Below are 23,408 nucleotides of genomic sequence, written 5' to 3'. Positions count from 1 at the left end.
TGGCACATTGCTGTGGACTGTGGTATTATTGGCATCGGCACCCTGGGTTGGTGGACCGGAATGCTGGGAGCAATTTGGTTTAAATAATAGGCCAGGAAGCCATGTGCCCTGTTTCAGCGAAGAGAAAAAAAAACTAAAATAATAAAAATATAAAAGCTCCTAGGTTGGCAACCTGGGAAATTGAAGAAGGGCTCTGTGTTTTCCATTTCGATGGCTGGCCAGGGTCTGTGGAAATCCACTGCCAGGAGACGCAGCCTCGCAAAGGAGAGCCGTCCCCAGCTGAGACAAGGTGTTACTGGAAAGGGGAGCATCAGGGCGTCATGGAAAACCGAGAAAATGGAAGGTGGGTGCAAGAAGCATGCAAGTGTTCTGAGCAATCCAAATGGCTGAACGCACCCTTTGGGGTGCCAATAAGGGATAGCAGGAATTTGGGGTGAAAGTTGGCATTACGGATTTGAATCCGTTACAGTGTTGCAAGCAGGGTGGAACCAGTCACATTAAAGCAATCGTTTCCACACGGCGGCGTCTGTGGTTGAACGCATCATACTGCCCAATGACTGAAGAGCACCTCAGGCAGCAGTGGAACTGTGGTGCCGCCTGTCAAGCGAGCACTAGTTCGGGATGGCTAGCACCTTTTTTAGCTTGCATTGCCAGGAGGTACTCTCGACACCCCCAGCCCCGCAGCTTAACGGGTGCCACAGGAACATACATCTGCAATATTGAGTGATTATTTGGGAAGGCGTATGAAGGCACATTTAGAAAACAGTTAAAGCACAGTGGGCCACATATAAAAAAGGCAGTTATAGTTGGATTCAGCCCTACTGATAAGGGATGTATTGACCACTTTTGTTCCCTAAAAATAGGTAAATACTTCCCAAAAATAAAAAAAGGGAGTAAAATAGGAAAGTGACACTTGAGACCTTGCGCCCCCGCTTTCACCCTCACAGCTCCATGGCTATGTTTGGACCAGTGGTGCACATGGCACCACCGGAAGAAAGCTGATCCGAAGCAGTAAAGAAGCATCTTTGGATGTGCATGAATAGCTAGGTGCAAAGGAATATTTACCACGAAAAAACATTGCCGCTTTCCATTTAAAACATAGGTTTACTCGCTTAATAAACACTCCCATTGGAAAAATTGGGCTTACATTTTTACTCCCTAAAAACATCATTTCACTCCCACCTTGAAAAAAATAGGTGTTACTCCCACTCCAAAATGTTATCCGGAGCACTGGAGGAAGGTGGATTTGCAGCAAGTGGGATATGAAATCGAGGCGTGGGGGCTCTGGAAGGGTGGCATGGCCAAATTGTGCTGGGCGCGACACAGGAGTGGCAGGAGGTGTGTCTATATGTGCTATGGGTGGCAGGTGGGCGCATACTAGCATGCATAATGTGTACACACCGCCTTCTAAACATGTGAGTAACCGGTGCTTGCCGCAGCGCGACTTGCCATAGCTGGTGCCGAACATGAGATATAGTAATATTCCCCAAATTAGCAATACATAAAACACAACGCCATAGTAGGGTTCACAAGCACAAGCAAATACACACATACATCAATGCAGACAGTATAGACACGCAAAGAACCAGATTTAATAAAAACACACAAACTTAATAATATAACGTTCTTTAAATTGCTTAGTAGCCGGGTTCTGCCTCCACAAACTGTTACAATAGGGGTTTTAATTCTCTAGTTTATGGATACGTCCCCCCTCTCCTCGAAGACCCGCGGTCTTTTGTGCAGGCCCTCAGCCTGCACTCAAGGTGCAGACAATACGAGGAGGGCCAGCGAGGCAAGCAATTGCCCCCAATAGAAGGGCGCAACGACTCTTTGGTCATTAAACACACCACCACCTTCTTAAAGACACACCAGCGATGCCCAGGTCGTCAAAGACTGAAGGCGTCACTTTTTGCATCCAATTAAAACCGTTAGAGTAGGTGCACACGCCGGAGGACTAAGCCACACTACAACTCTTTCCCAGCACGCGTTAGCACTCCCCAATCCGTGCCTTGGCTCTCGGGGTGATAACCTCCACCCCTCTCACACATTTCCTGTTTTAACATGCACACTGACAGTGCGTCTAGGTCCTGCACACATTTCTAGGACTAAAGGAGCAGAGCCCCGGCTCAATTAAAGCCCTGTTAGCAGCACACCCTGTACTAACAACTCCTTCCCCAGAAGTAGCTTCTGCTTACTGGGCAGTGTCCGATACCCAGGAGCTGCGTTAGTGCCTTCTCACTAACAGTGCTGGAAATGGAAAACATTCACTGGGGGGTGGAGGGGTGGGGGAGAACTGTCACTTCTTTGGAGAGAGTGGGAGAGTTGTGGGAAGGAGGAGGAGGCGGCGGCGGTGGTGGTCGAAGGGGCGTGCACCCTGGCCAGGTTGCGCAACACGTTATCTCTTCATATAACCCAATCCTGCCGATTTGCATAAAAGCAGAGAGCATTATGGGATCATCATAATGTACACAATATTAAATGATAAACATGTCTTATAGTTATTCAGTAAGCGAATAATTGACTCTCTTGATTGGTCACAATATTAAAGAGATGACTGTAAATTGCAGGACATGTATATCAGTTTGGACAGCTGCACCACTGTATGGGAGTTTTGGGCAGTTTCTGTATGCAGTGCCAAGTGCTGCGTCTTCTGAAAGCTCATTGAAGAGCGGGTTGTGCGTGGGGGTTTCGAATGCATTCAATAAGTGTGATAATGCAGCTTCAGAGCTGGTTGGTAGATTCCTGTACCTATGCGAGCCCCTACGCTCCGTGACACGCCTGAACAACCTCGAGGAGCCGACAGCTTTCAGAAGACTCGTCAGAAAGTGGTCTGCTCGTCGAGGTGCAGGATCTGGGACAGTCATGTGCTAGCCCCTGGGTCTGCGGGGACGGAGCTCTGCTCCGGCAAGACATTTTTCGCCAAACTGCCACTCCGTCTTCTTCCAGCCCCTTACCTGTGCTGCACACCTGTGCCGAATCAACTTCCAGGGCACAAGCGGTCCAGGGATGAATATCGGTTTCTAAAACATCAGGCCCACACTCCTAGAACACCAGAAGTGATCCGAAGAGATTGGATACACAAGCAAATTATAAACCTCCTTGTCCGATTTTGGTAAGGGAACGTCAGGATCTCTGCAAGGTCGCCGATCGTTGGTTAGTTGAAACACAGCGAAAATATAATTATTACCCAATGATAAAAGGGACTGCTCGGTCAAGGTTATATAACATTATCTACTTTATTTGTATCACAACAAACAGTTCTAGCAACACTACAAAATACAACCCACCCTGTAAAGGAATGCAGAGGACAGACAGCTTCAAGAAGGAAAAGGGTTGTACTCTGGATACTGATAGGAGGGTAGTCGGAAAAGTAATTAAATCGCAATATTTAAAAAGATACTTGGTTTCAGCACAAAGGGAGAAATGGCTCGTAAAATGTCACTACGGGCCTTCGGAGAAGGACCAGTGGGACAGAACCACAAGGTACCCTGTGCTTGTAAAAGTTATTGTTGCTCAAGTCGGTTTAAGAGCGCTTTGTAGCTTCTGCAACAGAGTTCAAGAAGGGAAACAGCTGTGGGTATCAGGCGGCAGGCAGTGTGGCAAGCAAGGATGGACGATGGCTGCAAAGTGGCCTACACGGCGGCTCAGGATCAGGAATCATTGCCTCAGTGCTGGTTGGCAGGTCTGAAACACTGGGTCTAGGCGTCTCGGATGACATTGAGACTGCCGCGTGGCAACAGTCAGTGGTGCAGTCGGTTGCAGCTTGAGGGGCTTAGGCGGACGCTGGTTAATGCTCGTTGATGCACTCCCTCTAGTTTGTTCACTTGGCTCATGTTGTCCTTTAAGGCGGACGGCCCAAAGCAGAGGAGAGTGTTGCAGGTAACAGCTTTGCCACCTTGTCGTTGGTTTGGTTAAGAAACTTTCTGGCACTTCCCCCAACTAGGAAGTTTGCTTTCAGAGCCTAGCAGGGCATGCTGTGTTCTGGCTGGGTTCCAGTTTTGAAGCAGCTGGAGGGTCCTCTGGTTTCATAATCTCCCTGTGTTACCTGTGAGATGTTTAGGGGAGAGATCTTGCTTCCCTCTTTGGAAATCCTGGCCTTCCTTCGCTGGCGGAAACTATAAGGCAGACTGTACCTTCAGCCAGGGTCCAAATGATTTCTTCTTGTTACTCCTTTCTAGATGATAGGCACAAAAGAGGGGCTCGACTCGTAAAGCAAAATGGGCCCTAGGGATTGGTGTAGGCTAAGCCTACCTTAATGAACCAATCTTGGGTCCCCGCCAAAAATCTCCTGTATGCATGAAGTCATGAGTGCTTTGCAACAGAAAAGATAAAGAGGTGAAAACATGTAATACTAAGTCCCACTCATCTTCCTTTCTGTTGTGGATCAAAGGGGCTCTCTAAATAATTGAGCTGTCTGTGGCTCCTGATTAAAGCGGCAGGTCTCCCTTGAAGCTGCAGCGGGACCAGACTTTTGGTCTCCTCCAAACCACATATCCGTAACTTCTGAATATGAATGCCCCCCCCTCCCCCCGCGGGGACGACTACTGTAAATACATAGTTCACAACATGAAAGGTCATTGCCCTCGATACTGAGAGGCGAGAGATGACTTCAGGTTGACACAGTGCATATCAAAAGTTGTTGGGGTTTTTCCTTTCCTTTGTTAGTACTGCGACCAGGCCTCCCGTGGGACTGTTTGAATTAATTCTCATTAGTATGCGAGGGTGATACCAGCTGCTAACAAAGGAAAGGGCAGATCCATGGAGCCTTTGTTCGTTAATTAAGATGGCCATGGCAAGATGAAGGTTTTGCCTTCCCCCTTCTGGTATGCTATATGATATGGCATTTATAACACGCATATACACAAGTGTTTCAAGGTGTGGCAAGGGAGGGGGAAACAGAGGGAGGACAAAAAACAACAATCTTGCTAGGCCTAGTCACATTGAGAATGCGCAAGTGCAGGGGAGGGGGAGAAGTGCCAGGAGATGGGCCGTCCGAGGATGGACAAGTGCAGGACAAGGAGTCAACACAAGTGCAGCCAACAGGTGGCAAGTGCGAGTATTAGAAGTGCAGACAAAAGGTGTCTAATAATTACAGGAAAGGAAACTGAAGGGTTACATATACAGACCACAAGTGCATGGGGTGCCAGGAGGCAGTGCGGGTATGCAGCTGGACAGGCAGGGACCGAATTCAAAGGTTAGCCAGTTGACCAGTGCATGCATCGGATAGGAGATCAGCAGGGGGAGGAAGAGAGAAGGCAGAAGCAAAGAGGAAGGTCTTGAGGAGCTTCCGAAACCAGAGATGGTGCTGCTCAAGTTTCAGAGAGGCAGGGAGGCTGTTCCACAGGGAGGCACCAGCTGAAGAAAGAGATCTGCCCCCAACTCGTTGCTTGGAGAAGCGAATGACCCTCAAGGAGTTGGACATGGGGGATTAAAGAGCTTGAGTAGGAAGATATTTCCGTAGAAAGATATGCCTTGATGTTCTCTTGACTGTCATATTCCAACTATATATAATGGGGTGTGGCGCATATAGGCTGTGTTCACCCAGAGTACACAGGTCTGTGTTTCTGTCAAGTAATAGCATAGGAAAATGTGTGCAGATTAGCCCCACACAGATCTACGATCATTCAATTTCTTTTAAAATTTCAAAAAAGCCCACACGAGTGCACACCCACCGGTCGGATGGTCGAATTCCTCACAACACCAGAGCATAATTTCAATCCCCACAGCATTAGAACGTAAACATCGGCTGTGTGTGAACAGAAGTTTGTCCAACTATTTATAAACACTCGCGTCACTATTCCCGAAAATGCTTGGAGGCAGATGTCAGGCAGCGTTTGTGTGCCTTACAATACACAACAAAAACAGAGCGAATGGCACAGCCAAAACAGAAAAGAAGCATGCCATACCTTCTTTTTCTCCTCCTCCATGGGAAGCACTACAGAGTGGACAAAGGCAAGGGGAAAAAAAAGCCTCTCGCTATCTTCCACACTGTATGCTTTTTTGCTACGATTTGGTCTGGGTGTTTGTTTATGCGAAGAAAGGAATAAAATAAATAAATCAGTTACTCAGTAGGTGCAGATGGGCAAAGCGTGTATTAAAACCAGCCACAGTCCTAAAGGGATTGGGAATGTGAGTGGGGGGGGGGGGCGGGGGAGGGAGGAGACGGCGAATTCCATAAGGGGATAGAAGGCGAGTCAGGAGTAAATTGGATTTACAGTTCAGGCCCAAGCCTAATGCGGCTTTGGAGAAGCATCCCGCGGGCACGAGGCTACAGGAGGAAGGTGGTGTCCTCTCTGGCATCTTTAACGAGGCTGGCATCTAAGACCTCTTTAGCCTGAGAGAATGAACTAGTTTCAGATGGAAAGGAGTGCTGGGCAGACGGCACAATGCATACAGGAAAGGAACTATATATACAAATCAATGTTTAAACAAACAACACCTGTGATGGCAACCGGGAAAGCAAAGTGTGGGGAGAGGATATTTTAAGAAGACCCATTTGTTACGATGTAGTGGGAGCCCACAAACAACACAACCTGCTTAAGTAAAGGGTTGCAACTTGCACGGCCGCACCAGGCAGTGTGCTGCAGAAATTCAGTAAAACGTCTTGTTTGCCACATATGCAATGTAAAATAATTACCATTACCAATTATTTTTTTAAAAAAATAGCCTGGAGTAGGTTTGCATGCTTTAATCAGGGTGACCCAGAAACATCATTCACAATGAAGCTAAAGATCAGAGACCATTGATACATGAAAGTGGAGCTGTGGTGCTCTGCAAACTCGAGATGCCGGCGGGCAGTGGGCACCCATGGAGGGTAAGCACCTGGAACGTGACCTACTGACCTTAGGTCCTGCTGCTCCAGACGCGAAAAAGGCCACAGACAAACGCAGCATGGAAGGAGTTAAAACCGGAAGAAACACTTCCAGGATGCGTCCATTTCCATATCAGGCGTGTGCGATGGGGGCCATCGTGAATGGGCTGCCTCTCTGGACTAAAAACAGCTGCAGTCCAATCCAAGATTTTATTGTTGAACTGTGGTTGCGTGCCACTCTGGCTATGAAGCCACGCACCACTTAGGCGTTTACGCCCCACAGTTTGCATACCACTGTTATACAGTTTACAGTGTGATACTTTGGTGGGAGGTTGAGGTTATTTTCAGGGCCCGGAGGTCCCTTGCCTGCTCAATTTAGGGCCGGACGGTCATTGTGATTACAGACACCACTACAGGTACTGGCATAGATCAATCAACAAGGGGGCACAAGGTTCAGTCTCCTGGAGTGGATAGCCTTTGCACTGGTGTGTGGGATTATGTGGGGTGTTGGGGCTGCAGGGGGGGCTTTTGGGGGACGGGTCTCATGTCTCTCAGGGCCACAGATATGAGGCGTAATTATAATTGGTTATATATAATGTGCTTAATACCCAGAGGTTTAAGCATGGGCCCGGGGGTCGAACTTGTGTTGCTCTTCATCGTCTTGCTTCCAAGGTGCGCTTGTTGCCCCCAAGCTATCCTCCCGAGAAGGAACTCTAATGGATGCCATCAGGGGTCTTACTGGACTTCCCTGGGCTGGTGACTGCCCCAGGGTGCATTATTGGTCACAAAGCCGGGGGAGCCGGAAGGTGGGCCCCACGATTGACAACTTCACCTCGTCTGAGAAGGCTCTACTACCCCTCTCTGCTTCAGATTTCAAGAACCAAAGGATTGTGGGTTGGATGCTTGTGTCTTTCTCCCAGTCCCTCAGATAACCTGAATCCTTCGGGAAAAAAGAAATGAGGTCGATAGCGCAAACACTGACCACCCATTGAACTATTCGACTCTAAGGTTCCACGCCGATCACTGAAGGTCCTTCATCACCTGTTGCTACCAGAATGGAGGTGTTCCCACTGGAGGGTGCGGCTCCAGTCTTTACCCAGTTCCTGTAGAAGGGGCTTTCTTCGCTGGGCTTTTCTCACTCGCCTCTAAAAGGACAACGGGCCACCATCAGGAGGAACTGCTGACCATTAGACTGCTTAAGAGCTTTGTAATATCTTGCTTCCAAATCAAATCTCATACTTCTGCCTCGGATCTCCTGGAGGTGTTTGGAGCCCTGCAGGGTGCACACGTTGAAGCACTCATCTCTGCTGGACCAACTTTCTCACGATGAAATACGTTTTTGAAGTCACTAGAAAGTCAGAAAATAGAATATGGGAATTGGGGACGGTGGGAGCCTTTTACCTCCTGCTTCTAGCCTAAGAGAGCATGGTTAGCTTGAAACCAGTAGCTATCAAGAGCTACTCTTGGCTCCCCAGGCCAACTAGTACCTTTCAAATATACATATGTGACATTAACTTGGAGTATTTAAGAATCTTAATAAAAAGGAGAATTCGGACACATCAAGGACAGATTTGAATACAATGGATCATACATAATGGGGAAAGATTAAAGTACCAACTCCTAGAAGCTCCTGGTTCCTCCACTGTAGTTCTTACCTGGATTTAGCGCCGGTTCCTAAAATCGAAACCTGCTATGTAATTCCCTCTACCTGGTGGTCTCCCCATTGTACCGCCTTTGGGAGGGACCCATGGTGGTGTCAACATTCCACCTCTCCCAAGAAATTATCTTTCGTTCCCAGCCAAAGGTCACTCAGTGGAAGAGGTGGATTCCATCACACACTTCGATGTGTGGCAAGTCCTTCTCACACACCTACAGAGAATTAACAGCCCGTTAGTGACATTTAGTGCCTCCAGCAACAACAACAACAAAAGCAAAAGCTCCCACACTGTCCGTCTGCTGGAGTCCTAAAGACACCATTGCCTGGGCATATTCGAGGAGGGCTGTGCGGTGCCTACCAGGAGTGCAATGTCACTCCATCAGGGGTGTAGTTACTACATGGACAGAGGTGAGGGACACCTCCACTTAGGACCCTGGCAGAGGCGCTATGTGGGCTGCGCCCCTGGCGGGGCAGGCTGATGCAAGGTTTGGCTCACACAGTCCTGAATGCTGCAGTAAACCTTCCTTCAGTCATCAGGAATACAGGTTTCTCCACTTCTCAATCCCGAGCGGTTCATTGGTTGCATCTACACTGTATTGGGTACACTTCAAGAGAGCAAGGACTTGGACGAGGAGGCAGTTGCCCCATGACTAACTGGTGATCTTCATTACTCCTGAAACCTACCCTCACCCACGCCCGTACTTACACCCCCCTCGTGCGGCAGATGTTGGAGATCTTTGGCCACATGGATAGAAAATAGGAGTCTAGGGAGATTGCTCCCTCTTATAGTGGCAGACCCGCCCAATAAGGTTAACAAAGACATTTATGTTAAAGTGTAATGTTGGCAATCGCCTTCAAAACGTGTGTACAGTGAAGGACAGGGCTAGGAGCACTCTACATTACTAAACAATTGAGGGGGCGGGGGGGGGGGGTTGGTTGCTTGTGTGGGTACCGTGGCTCGCAGCACATTAAAGCCGCTGCCTTCCAGGGTGGTGTGGCGGGAATAGCAGTGCATGCACAAGTGCGGGCCACTACCTCCTGAGTGGTGTACACATGTGCTTTCGAGCTTAAGTAGTGCTGCTCCCGGAAGTGAGCATGCGTGTTCCTGTTTGGGTATAGGTGTGGCTGTGGGAGAAGGTTTACCCATGTATGCACACAATGGCGTACATGGGCTATCAGCCTTTTGATGACACATCTGTGACAACGAAGCTGCTAGAATAGGGTCATACATAGGATAGCATGATAAATGTGCAATTTGCTGCAGCGGTGTGGACATTTCCCCAGTAAAGAACATATTGGCAAAATAAGCATTTCCATCACGGGTGGTATGTTGTGCAGCAGACAAGGCAGACTGCCAAAATGATTAATACACTGGGCAGCAACCTGGTGAACTGGCATCACTATGCAAAATTTGAACAACACTCGCACATACAAAATGGGTAAAAATGCTGCTTCCTTGTGAATCCCCCCAGTGCCTTTTGCTGAAGCCAGTTTCTTGGTCTGGCTTTAGCCTGCAGTGAATACGTTTTGCTACCCCACTTCACCCCCCACCTTCCTCGTGTGCAGGGGGTATCCCCGTAGCCACCGATAGGCTCCACTCCTTCCCATCCAGTCAGCCCACCTCCTCCCCGTCCCCCAAATCAAACACCACCTAGTTCCCATCCTTGTTGCTTGGGGGTCCAACACCCACTCTACTACCTCTCCCCAGTAATTACAGGATAAGCAAAGCAGACTGCCTGGAAGTAGCCCTTATGTAAAATTGGCATTTCCAAAATTCCAGACTACTAGACAGGCATTTACTTGCCAGTTCACTTCTCCACATGCACGTAGCACACCATTTCCTACGCACCAAGAGTCAATTATCAGTAGCCAATGGCTAGTGACATATGCAAATTGTGGAGGTCTTCATTACAGAGATAAGAGTGGCCCTCATGTTCCCTATGCGAATGTCAGCCCGAAGAATGGGAAACGAATGATGCAACTCACTGTTCGGCCAATCACAAGGCGTGCCAGTGTATCCCACATATGCAAAGAGATATTCTCTCAGCCGACCCTTTAAACCTTATCCAGTTGATTGTTTCGAAGAGACAGGTGCCTCATCAATGGATCAGGTTGACTGATGACAAGGTCCAGCTGTGATGACAACACTAGTGACAACACGAAATAGCAGCTTTAGTCACAAAGCAAATTTGCATTCCCCCATTAACATGAAAAGGTAAACTGAGCGCTGCGAACGAAACAGGGTTCCAGGCATGGGGGGGGGGTTGGGGGGGGGACCCAACACAGCTGCTCAGATTATGGGGTGGTGTAGAATGTTGCACGGGCCAATGGTCTTCGTGTTACCCTGCCACAAAATAATAGATCGTTTTGGAGGAAGCCTCAGGCGAAGACACCAGACCGTGTTAGAATCGATATGGGTACTATAGGTAGTATGCCCGAGTTAACCAATAGGGGGTTCACATCACCACAACCCAAAACCGGGTGACAGGCTCAGACGCTGAGATTGCCGAAATGTGCGATTTCCTGTATGATCCCAGTCTATTGGAGAATAAAATACAACATATTTGCCACATGGCAGAGTCCTCCATTATTGCCGGGGCGAAGGTTTCGGATGGGCCCTAGATACTCTGCTAACTTGTGATATTGTTGATCGGAACAGCCCCGTCTTCTGGCATGCTATTACAAGAGTCTGAAGGAACTAAATGTGATGCTAGGTTCAGTGAGAGGGTAAAGGCAACAGAGTGGCTACCACTATAGTTGTAGCACCAAAATCCTTTGGGCAACATGAAACTATGCATGGATCTCAGAGGCTTAGACCTCCAAGAGCCATGCATAATGCATACTTGCCTGGAGGTTTCTGAGAGGCAACTGTAGTTCGTGCCACTGACAACTGTTTTGAGTTATTCTTTTGGAGGAGACTTCCTCCTGACTTGGACGGGATCATAGTCGACTTGGACGGGATCATAGTCTTCGTTAACAACGAGGCCAAATTTCAGGGTCCCAAGATGCAGCTTGCCCTTGTGTTGGCTGCAGCTGAGTGTTGCAAGTGTAGGACGATGCGTAGGGCGTGCTTCGGACAGTAAGTTTAGTGCGTGAAGCCAAAAGGAGCAACTGGTGAAACCATAAAATAATGATTTACGTCTCAGAACAAAGTTCAGTTTATAAAACTAGGTGCACGAAATGTAGTGGCCAACAAGAGGGCACACGTTTGTCAAAGTATCCATTTTCATTGTATCATTACTGCCTGGTCTGAAGAGATGGCAATATATATTTTAATGTGCATGTATAACTAGGTGCAAATAAATAATTATTACAAAAACATTTACGTTTTACAGGTAAAACAACATTTTTACTCATTTATAAAATACTATTTCGGGATTGCTATTTTACTCACTAAACAATTATTTTAATTGCAACATTTAAAAAACAAAAGTTAAAGAACAACATTCTCCCTCTTTCAAATCTTATCTGGAGCACTGGTCAGACTTCAGTGACCAGTTCTGACCAATCATTGCGGCACTTCCTAGAGTGCGAGTGGGGAGCTGCATCGCTTCTACCCGCTAGCCAGAGACACACTGGCAGCTGGCCAGCAAGGAAGGAAGAACAAAAATGGTATGGGTGTGCAAAGAGTGTATAGTTATTTGGCATTAAAGAGCATGCCAAGCGACAACAGTTTATAATATGTAGCGGGCATGTCATGAAGGGTGACCGGGCTCAGGGCCTATTTCCACCTCTCATATAATAACCCGATGCAGGCACACACAAATCCAGGCACCAGAATAAACATATCCCGACACAAAATATGCACACGCCACTAGCCATATGCTAGTCATAATTGACTCTTGGCGAGTAACACATTGTGCTCTCCCTCTTTGTATAGGATTGAGGGGGCCAGTGACATATTATGGCTGGCTAGTAGCTTGCAACTAGAAATGTTGCTGCACGAACATATATTTTCAAAAAACCTGCAATAATCACCTGCCGGGTTGAGCTTTGATCAGCCAAAATGTGTCCCCAGCATGGAAGTGTCATGAATCCGACAGAAGCAACCATAGCAGGTCTCAAGGACGGAATATTGTCCTCGGCTCAAGGTCATGTTGAAAAAAGACAAAGAATCCAGGAACAAGAAACTGTTACTCATCAAGTTTGTTTGGAAAATGTCTACAAGGATATATTTGCATTTGCAAATGTATTGCCTCAAGACACTCTTTCCCCATTTAGAGCTTTTTGGGTGTAGTTCTTGGCTTCTTGCTGGAAATATACGGTCAGTTGTTGCAGGAGACATGTCTGCTGTCCACACTTGGCTTCCCTTTCTCCGAATTCCTCTCTGTAGAATAATCCCTCATCCACAGCACAAGGGGGGCGGGCACAACGCTTAACAATGGGGCACACACATGGTGGGACACAATCATCCACTGCTTTCACACCAGGCTTTCCAGGATCCCACTGAAGAAAGAAGCAGGGGAGCACGTAGCCTCAATCAAGTTTGACAATGGTACCGGGAAAGAATGTGTAGGTCACTGTGCACAGGAGACTGAACAAGACGGTGTGATAAGTGTGTGGACCCCAACTACCCAAGACATCTAGTTGTCCCCACCCGCAAGGGGGCTTGTTCAGGATCTCCAGGCCAGAAAGGAAGCATGTGCAGGGCTGCCACTGGGAATCCTAACCGCAAGCACAGCAGTTGAATTATTTTTGTGGACTAAAACTCCCAAGCAGGCAAATCAAAGAGTGTCATGATGAGAGTCACCATGAAAATGGAGATTAAATCATGAGAATCTATTGGAGAGAGGGATATCCTACTGTGACTCTTACAAACAATAGGAGGCAAATAGCATCTTAGACAATGAAGAGATACGACAAAAGAAGCCATTTGTTTATCCTCGTTTCCTCCAGAGACAATAAGGTTACTAGAACAGCTGGACAACAGTAGATGCCATTGAAACGACCGCAGGTGTGAGGTGAGAAGGGGGTTGAGGTGGGAACAGCTATGGTAAAGAAGCCTCAAATAAATATCACATTATGCCCTTACATGCAGGGACTGAAATAAAGAGTTAATAAGCAAAGTGAATGGTCAGAAATTCGAGACACACACAAAAGTAAAGTTATCAATGTTTTCCATTTATTCAATGAAAAGGGGTGAGAAAAAACACCAATCTTTCCCTATCCTAACGAGGAGGTTCCCACCTAGCAAACTAAACTAAAGAAACATAGCCTAGTGTCCAAAAGTCTCCGACCCTCACACAAAAGCATACAACAAAATAACACAAGGAATATTTGGCTGTCTTCAATTCAACACAGTAGTATAAAAGTTCAAACTTATCAGGTTTTGAAGTACTCCTTCGAATTAGGGTTGGATTCCCTTCCCCTGGATCAGTGTAGTAATGCCCAAGTAGAAGTTCCAATTTAACAAAGTTCAGTTCAACACAAAAGATCTTTTCTGTCAAATGCGAAAATCCGCTTGTTAAAGTAAATGTCTCTTTCATAAACACCTGTTCCTTCCACAAGTCAAAGCAATTGGTGTTTTTCCCCAATACCCTTCTTAGTAAGGCACATATATATTTCTCTCTCTCAAAACACAATTTCATAAATCAAGGCAATTGATTTTAATAAGATATGAAGCAATTGTCAGCATATCACATTTCTTCTTCAAATGGAATAATTCTGTCAGGATAGAACAGCAACTACTTCTGATAATGCCACACTTCTTGCCACAATCATACACCTCAAAACATCGTCTTTCCTGGTCCACTCGCCTGCCAGCACTAACTATTGTTGATCCCTATCCTGCTTTACTCACCTGCCTGTAAAACTCATACAACTATAATTGTGCTTAGTGGCAATAGTTATTCCAAGATTCTCCACACCAGTATCCTATATGAGGAGGGTTGAACAATGTGTCTCTTTTCATAGTCTCTTGGCTATGTGGGTTATGGGTCCCCCCCAGTTGTTACCCCATATAAGGGGAGTTGTGCCCCTTCCGCCTCTGTATTGCTTCTTTACAGACTCTTGGCTGTTGGCAATGCGGGTTACAGGTTTCCCCTAGTTGGTGTCCCATGTGAGGGGGAATACGCCCTTGCCGCCTTCGTACTGCATTATTTGTTCGGTATTCAAAATTATTAGTTTCTGTTAAACATCCTTTTCGGACAGTCCCGGGGTCACCTTTCATGTCAGGCGCACTCACCGGTTTTCCTTGGCGTTTCCCTTCCCCTCGCTGATGCTGGGGTGGACCTTCTGTCTGTTCGGTTACCAGCACCCGGGTATCTTCAGCAGTCTGCACGGCTGCTTTCCAGGGCTCCGACAGCTCTATTGATACTCTGCACTGGCCTGCACACCAAAACGCCACACATCGGCTTGGGAGCATATCTCCCTCTTGGCTAGACTTCTAGTCCCCGACACCGCTTCCAGCTGCGCTTACTCTGCAATGTTGCAGGTCTCCATGTCAGAATCATCTGGTGTTTGCCTTTCTGCTTCTGAACGTACACTCTGGTCTGTCTTTGCCTCTGCTACTCCTTCAGCTGCAAATCATTCTGGAGTAAATATCCCACTCAGGCGTTTTGGCCTATAACAACTAAACTGCTAATTTTGGTCAATGGCATTGTTGATCCTTACCAACTCCGAGCTCCTCTTCTCAGTACCACAGGCATTATATTTGGATCGTTTTGATTGCTTTGTGAAATGATAGTTGTTTGAATTAGGAGATGTTGTGTAAAAGGTTTTTGTTTTAACATTGGACTAGGATCTCTATTTAAGACATGATCGGGACTATTAAAGAATATTATATTTAATTCCTCCACCCCCAAAGTACATATCATTTTGGTTAGATTATTTTTCATAGCATGTTCTTTGAGTAGTTTTATGGGAGGGACTTGTACAATGACAGCATGTCATTGTGTATTTGGGGATTATGGGAATCTCATCTTCAGAGCAAGATGAATTCTGCACCAACGGAGGCACCAAACCCCCCACCACCACCAAACTCCCCCCCACCCCTGACAGCCATCTCCTACAATGTGAACCTCACTCATGCTGCTCCCGGGGCTAGGGTCAGATAGCGGCTGCCTTCCCACGGCCACATGTGCGGAGATCTTAGGCTAGGGCTCAGTGAGGATTCTGCAGGAGTCATCACAGCAGACACAAAACTCTCCCGACTTCAGGGGTGTGCAGCAAATTAACTTCTACGCGAGACTGATGCGATTTCACATACTCCATTAAGAAGTGACTGTTCACGGCAGGCCTCAAAATTGGAACTTGCCACTATCTGGTGATTGACTCTTTACAAGTAGCAAACGTGCATGTGGGCGGGAGCGACTTTCTGCGTCCATGGTGCATTGTAACTTTGTCCCCACTTACGATCTGGAGGGCATCAGGGTTCGAAATTGAGGGGAGCTGGGAGTTTAGTTACTGCTTCTAGCATAGTAGAGCCTGGTTAGATTGAATCCAATCACTACTTTGGCTCCTGGTGCCGACTGGTGCTTTCCAAGCATGTGCATGTGACATTAAAGGAGTATATGAGAATGTTAATAAAGAGGAAATAGAACACATCTAACACACATTTAAACAAAATGGTTCATACAAAAAAGGGACAAAACGTTAAAAGGAGCATCTCTGGTAGCTCCTGCCCTACAGGGTGATGCCGGACACCCAAGAGCTGGTTTTAGCCCCTGCACACCAAACCTCAATTTCGAATCTTGGAATATTGTAGAGGTCTTCAAATGTAATTAGGTAAAAATAGAACATAATTATTTCATATCCATTTTTTTTCTTAATTCTGCACATTGAAATGAAATGGCCTCGACACGACTCTGGTGGTAGCCCTTTGAAAACATAGCAATAAGGGAATTACAGCAATTTTAATGAGGTAAATCTGAGGAACTACCCTCAGCACATGGGAGACAAATACATCATTTCAACGGAATTACCCCAAGCAGCAATTCCACCAATCCTGGAACGGGGGTGGGGAGTCAGGGGGCTACGCAACAAACATGTAACAGTAAACGAGCATGCCATGTGGCAGAATAAGCCTGGATGATTCTGAAAAACTTGTAAGAAGGCTCAAAGTGAACGAATGAGCATATTCCCTGTGTTGGGCCTATGATCAACGAGTGAAGCCGGGTTATTGTGAATTCCAAAATGCAAACAAGACTACTTCATCACAAGGCACATGACAGGAAAAAGTACACTTTTTTTTTTTAAAGTGAAACTCACCAGATCACATTGTTATGGGATTCAGTTGCATTCATATAGGAATCCCAAAGGACCAACACACTTATAGTATCACATGCATTAATTTGTATGGCATCAGTTATCTTAGAAGTAAAAAAATAGCTCGAGGTAATAGTCCGCATTAAGGTAACCAAAAACTTCTAAGCTACAAGCTAGAATCAAATCGCTCCCAATAGCTATTTTATCCTCCCCCCCACCCCCCCGACAGGTCTTGAACCCTCCACGGTGAAATGTTCATCAACCCTACAGCGAGCTTACATCAGCCACGTTTACTCCCTAAAAAGGAGGCACATTGGCCCAATAAATAAATAATGTTTGGGAGTTCAAATATACCCAGCAAAAAAAGATACGAAAGAACTTGTAGGCAAGAACCAGCCCCCCACACCCTCCTCCACCCACCCCAGCACACACTGGTCCACTGACACTTTTGCCACACCGGTACCAGCAGCACTGTGCAAGAGGAAGGATCTCTAATATTATTACTGCCCGATCCGAAAAGGAGCTTCAGTAATTGTTAAGAAATATACATTTAAAAAATAATAATAATAAAAAAAAATAAAAAACACACAACATCTGTTGTGGATTGCAATGTATTTATTTCTGATAGAAAAATACAAGTAAACCCCACGCCAATGGGAATTACTTTTTTCCTCTCCTTGCAAATCAATTAAGTACCCAATTTACAGTAAAATAATCCCAACTTTAAAATCTTATTTGGAGGCCTGGGTCTCATGTACTGCTTGTGACAGGTTCCTCTCTGGTCTAAGCACCTTGATGACGTGTTGCCCAAAGAGCCGAGTCAGCCCTGTCAGGACTCAAACTTGTGACTGGAGGTTGGGCACATATCCTTATCTTAACAGTGTAAGCAGGCCAAACATTCGTCGAGCGGGAGGAGGAAAGACTGCAAGGCGTGTGAGAGAACAGGTCTGACGAGGAAAAAAAAAAAAAGCTACGAGGAAGTAAAGGTCGAGACGGGCGAAAGGATGAAAGTCACATTGCCCTGGGGTGTGTGAAAAGGTGCGCCTCTATTCCTCAAACACATTGAAGTATTCAGCATTGGGACAAGGACGCAAAGACCAGGCGGAGGTGGTAAGTACAAAAGGAAAGTATCTTATTTACAGTGGCAGGTTACCCTCAATACAACACCGGCGCTAAACCATGGCGCTATTCTGTGATGTCCAGCCTTAAGGAGTCCAGAGTTGCTGCTTTACAGGGTAACGTCCCATGGTACTCCACGTGTGATGATCTGAAGGGCCATGTTAGGTGGCCATGGGTGAGGCGGCAGTACACATTTTTTTCAGACCCTTGGCCAAGCACACACTGCGTCTTGTAAAAAGATTGGTCTACTTCATTCTTTGCTTCAGAAGGGCTGGGCAATAGTGAGGGAGATGTGACCTCAGATGTTGAGGCACAGAGACAGTCTTACCCCACTCTTCTGGACCCGATTCAACTGGCTCAAAGTCTTGGTTGCCATCACGATGTTCAGACCAATACAATAGTTCAGGCATCAAAGATCAAGGGAACTCTTCTGCCCGATTTAGCGAACTTACATTCAAAATTATTCACTTTTTTTGCTTTAAATCACTGTTGGAGCGTTGCTCAAAAATGGGTCAACTAAAGGATACAACAACGGAGCGGGAAAGACAAAAAAGGCAAGGATTTTAGTTGGTCTTGTAAGGCAGGGTCGGTCTGTAAGCCATCATTCGATCATGGAAACTTCATAATTAATCAGAGATAATTTCTAATCGTGAAGGGCCATTGCTAAGTCCAACCACAAGTTAACCGTCATCGGCATGGAACGGTTACATACTGTGACAATATCAATTAGGGTTCCTACGGTTCGCGTATAGGCTCTGATCAAATAGAGGGTTAGGAAAATCGAAATGACTACTGCCCTGCAGGAGTAGAGAGGGACGAGAAGTAGTACTCAGCCCCACACTGCCACTAAACCAGCAGTGATCCCAATAACAAAGTTGAAACAGTAATAGCGGACAGGTAAACCCCTCTTCATCGCTTTTGTCAAAAAGGACAGGCTATATGCTTCGTGAGGGACACAAGCTACACAAAACAGTATTGTGGCACTAAATTCTATATATACACACACACAGCACAGCACAGCACACCTTTTCGTACTCGTCAAGAGTCAAATATCAGTAGCCAAAGGATAGCGAGGAGTGCAAATTTTGGATCCTGCATTTTTAGACATGGCTGCACAGGAAAAGGTCATCAGCAAAATGTCAACGTTCTTGAATAGGTCTTTCAAAAAGTAGGGAAGGGGGCTTAAAGTCATTAGAGTATTGTAATGCAGACCAGAGGGGCAGGGACACTTCAAATACCATTAGATTCTTGTCTTTGGGGCTCAAGCCACTCCTCTAGGTGCTTCATTGCAGTTAAACTGCTGTACTATTCAAATGGTAAGCCGGCGTCGAGGAAGGCGAGTTGATGGCTTGCACGGAGTCAGGTCAGTGGTAGAGGCACAACAAAATCGAGCCAGGTTGTCGACAGCTCAAAGAGCAAGTAAGCAGTTTCAACTAAGTGCTAAAAAGGTCCAGTGGCAACTCAAAGCGAGTAGAGTATGGCCCAGCCGGCTCAGGTGGGAAACAGGTTTTGGGCTGCTTTCTGGGAATTGCAGTTGCTGGAAGACCCCCAGCTCCTGGTCCCAGGCTGAAGGCAAGAGCTTTCTTCTACCGTTCTCAACCAGGAAGGTGTGTAGAGATCACTTGTGGGGTTTGGTCACCTGCAGGGACTAGGGCCCGGGTACCAGTGTCTCAGTTGCTGTGGGCCTTGTCCAGCCAGATGGTCATCCCAAGTAGGCCACTGGAATGGTTAGAGAGAAGAGCTTTCCACTTTCTTGGAGCTCTCCGTCATCACCTCGGTTTGAGGTCTTTGGAGAAGAATGTACCTCCAACAGAGTTCGAGGTGAATCCTTCTACAAAAGTGTTCCAAAGATGAAGGGGAGAGGTCTCCCCCTTTTTATAGTCAAAATGCCACAGCCGATAAGCCTGTTGTCAAGGGTTCCATCCAGGATGCCGTGACAAGTGCCCTTTGCCTGCTCATGTCATAACCAGAGAGCCTTGTCTGCAGGAAGTGGGCATTGGTCAAGATGTTTGGGAGCCCTAGCAAGATCCAAGATGGATGGACCCCTCTTTAGACTAAACCTCTCCTCTGGCTACTACACCCCCTTATCTCTCCTCTGGCTACTACGCCCCCTTCCTCGGTCTGACTACATCAAAACGTCTCCAGTAACCAGTACCCTTGGGTGAATAAGCCACTGTAGCAATAGACCTGCCTTTGAAGCACCAGTTCCCAGAGGACCTCGCAGGGAGGTCTTCCGGTCCCTGGAGGAAGGAGTCGACCCTCCTTAGGGGGAATCCAGACAGGCTTCCTGGACTGGACCCAACAGCTAATGCACACCAGGCCCTGCCATGAATGAGGCACTGCTCACCAAACAGACAATAATAGAATACCCAATGCTTGTGGCTGTTTAGTTATGTAATTTCAGAAGCCACCATATCACAACTAGACATGGATTGCATTTAGATACTTGCCACTGGGCAGTTGCCATATACAATTATGATGTTTTGAACCAGGAGGTGCAGACCATTAAAAACCTCCACTTCCTGTTGAAACGTATGGTTCATAAATGCAAGTTGACCGTTGAAGCTGCCTGGCTGCCACTGCAGGGCAGCTGCTGGGGAAAACGCAAGATACATGTGTGCATGATGCACGTGGGGTCTGAACATCAGATCCCATCTTCAGAAACAGAATTACCTTCATCATTTAATTATTAAAAAAAGCTGCGGCTATCCTACCTTCTCAAGATGTCATTCTGTCACAGGGGTACACTGCAGGAGTAAGTCTAGGGAGGGACATGCAAATTACCTCCAGGAAAGAGGCCAACCCTTTGAGGGTAGCCACTCTTAGATCCATTGTGTTCTGCAGAAGGCCTGGGAGAAGTGAGTGATCTACAGGCTCATGTGCAGCAGACAGCTCTGGCATAACCCAAAGGGATTTTTGTTTGGCCTCTACAGACTACAGGTCCTTCCCTATTATACATGAACATGGTACCTGTGCATCTGGTTGATATGAAAGGGTCAGTGGTGGAATAAGCCTTACTTTTCACTGTTAGTTTGAAATTGGTGGGGTACCACTCTAACTAGATCTGTTTCTGAGAATTTCACACTGTGACAGCGCCACACATATTCAGAAATGTTAGGGAAGTTGATCCACTGAAATGATAAGTGCAAACAAGTTGTATGTCACAAATCTCCCGTGGCAGAGCCCTTTTTATTGACACGTGTTTCGGCTCATGCTGAGCCTTTCTCAAAACAGGGCATATCTCATAGTCATACCGTCACATCACTATAGTGATTCAGGTATGGGGCAAAAATAGTGGTCTCTTGTTCAAGTCCCTAGGTTTGAATCCCACCTGCAAAGTGCAGCGACCGCTTCACACACATCGGCTGATCTATCTGATGGAATGACTATGAGATATGCCCCGTTTTGAAAAAAGGCACAGCATGGATTTCATAGCATGAACAATACTTTTTTAAAGCGATACACTACTTTCCAATGTGTACATTATTGTAAACAGTGCTGAAAGCCTGTATAAACCTCCCTTGGGTTTTGAAACTGAAGCCATTATTTCACACAGCATGCACCCTCAGGCCCCCCTCCACTGAATGCATCACCCCCACTATTCGAGTCTCTTAGGAGTCTATTGTTACCACGAGAGGGGACTGCCATGGCATTTGCAAAACTGAAGGTTGAAAGGAGATGACCGAATCCCAACCACGGGCACTGCCCTTGGCAACTCTCCAGGCTCTTTTTTTTCTTTTTTTGTTTAATCAGCCATCCATGCCATCATAGAAGGGGAAAAAACATGCAAATCAGGCTTGATCCCATTACAAACTGCGAGGTCACGTATCCTTTATGCATCAGACCACAAGCCACCTTAAACATGACTCAGCCGGGGGGGAGGGGGGGCGTTGATTGGTTCTCTGCCATGGTCGTCATCGTGCCGACGACATTGGATGACACCCCCTCCATCCTTGACACTGAAGTCTCTGCGCTGTGGCAGAAAGGCGAAATATGTCATAACGTACGTATAAAAAGACATAGGTTTTCTGTAAGTATGCCTAACATATTGTGTGATCGCATACTTTCAAATAACTTATTCCTTTTTGTTTTGAGTACTTTATGACACAGTTGCTTTCTCAGTAAACTGCCTCCCTCTCCCCCCCCCGGCCGGTCCACACTTGGCACGTCTGTCTGTTCATTACACAGATGTCCTGGACAGACTCCACCGTTAGCCTTCTTTTCCCAGTATTACAGTTTCTCCAGTGGTTAATCCCAAGGCCACCATCCCAAGCTCCGTCTAGGTGGCCTCCAGTTTTCCCCTTACACAGTACTGGTACCCCACGCCAGTGTATGCCCCTTCACACAACTTCAGTCCGCGGCCTCCAATATTACTTCTACAGTGTATGCGAGAGCCGCCCCATGCCAGTTGCATGTGGCCAAGCAAATAGGGAACCAATAACACAAACACAGTACATGGAAAACACCCTCTTGGAACTTGACAAAAAAAATTTTTTTAAAAAAAAATTGCGAAACAAAAGGGAAAGTTAAAGCACCTCCAAAGAAAAGTGCGAGGAATTAAATATAAAGATAAAGTTGGCGTACCTGAGTCCCCGATGATAAGCAGCTTGAAGAGGTGGTCGTAATCCTTCCCGGCCGCCATCCCCATCCTCTTGGGAAAGAGATCCCAAAACGCGTGCAATTCCGGGAAAAGAAACACTGCCGACAAACCACGATCCACTGCCAACAAAATCCGCAAAAACACACAAAGCCAATTCTTGGGATGGCGAGACGCCTCCGGCCACAGAGGGCACTAACGGGTGCTCAAAGGACCACCACGAGATGCTGATGGCGGGGGTTGACCCCCACTTTCCTACGAGGCGGGCCCTTCACTCAATCACAAGTGGAAAAAAAAAAGTGCGCCACCTTTCGGTTGGGTGATTTCCCTGCTGTTTCGACGTCTTGGCTGGCGAACAAAGCACGCGGCACCGCTGTCTCCCCAACTTCTAAACTCCGCCCCGCTCTGTCCCGGCGAGAAGCGAGGAGGGGAAGGTCGGTGGCGGGCGCAGCCTGCATCCGGTGGCGCAGAGCCTTACTTGTGGGGGGTTATAATCCCTGTGCCCAGCAGCAGAGAGACGGATAATCTGCAGGGAGCTGCTCCTCTCCCTCCGGACAGGAAGCCAGGGCTGCAGCAGCGGCTCTGTTTCTCTCACACACCCACACCCCAGCCTTCAGTCCACTGTTCGCCTCCTTCCTTCCCTCCCTCCACCCACCCACTGCCTTAAAGCAGCAATGCGTCCAGGGGCAGTGAAGGGCGGGGCCCCTGTACAAGGAAACCGCCCTTCACCGTGCGACATGCCACTCACATTCTTGAAGTTGTGCCCAGCTTTCATAGATGCAAGGAACTCTCTGTTTATTCTGTGTTTACACGTCATTTTTACAGCGTTGTGCGAATCGGCATTGCTGTACATCCCGTTTTGTGGTAATACTTGAATCCAGGTGCCTGGTATAATTATTATTAGAACTGCTATTATGAGTAAAAGTCACTTTTGTATTATTACAAATATCTTTATTTTATGCAATTCTAAAATCCATACACCGCTTCTCTGCACGCCCTTTAAAATCCAGTTATAAAAT

General features: G+C 46.9%; 1 protein-coding gene across 2 annotated transcripts in view; it reads right to left on the bottom strand.

The window, feature by feature from the left end:
- The window catches only part of LOC138580843 (ras-related protein Rab-35-like), a 226,381-nt gene extending 203,268 nt beyond the window's left edge, over positions 1 to 23,113 (bottom strand). Inside the window, exon 1 of one of the 2 annotated variants that reach the window (XM_069651707.1) lies at positions 22,377 to 23,113. In XM_069651707.1, the coding sequence (XP_069507808.1) occupies positions 22,377 to 22,440 (64 nt within the window). In that variant the 5' untranslated portion in view covers positions 22,441 to 23,113. The remainder of the gene's footprint in view (positions 1 to 22,376) is intronic. The other variant, XM_069651706.1, reaches the window with a different exon arrangement.
- Between the last annotated feature and the right edge of the window lie 295 nt (positions 23,114 to 23,408).

Source organism: Ambystoma mexicanum, chromosome 3p (genome assembly GCF_040938575.1).
Source record: "Ambystoma mexicanum isolate Mex_15411 chromosome 3p, UKY_AmexF1_1, whole genome shotgun sequence".
Lineage (NCBI taxonomy): Eukaryota > Metazoa > Chordata > Amphibia > Caudata > Ambystomatidae > Ambystoma > Ambystoma mexicanum.
Note: the sequence above shows the minus strand (reverse complement) of the source record. Positions and strands in the feature narration are given on the sequence as shown.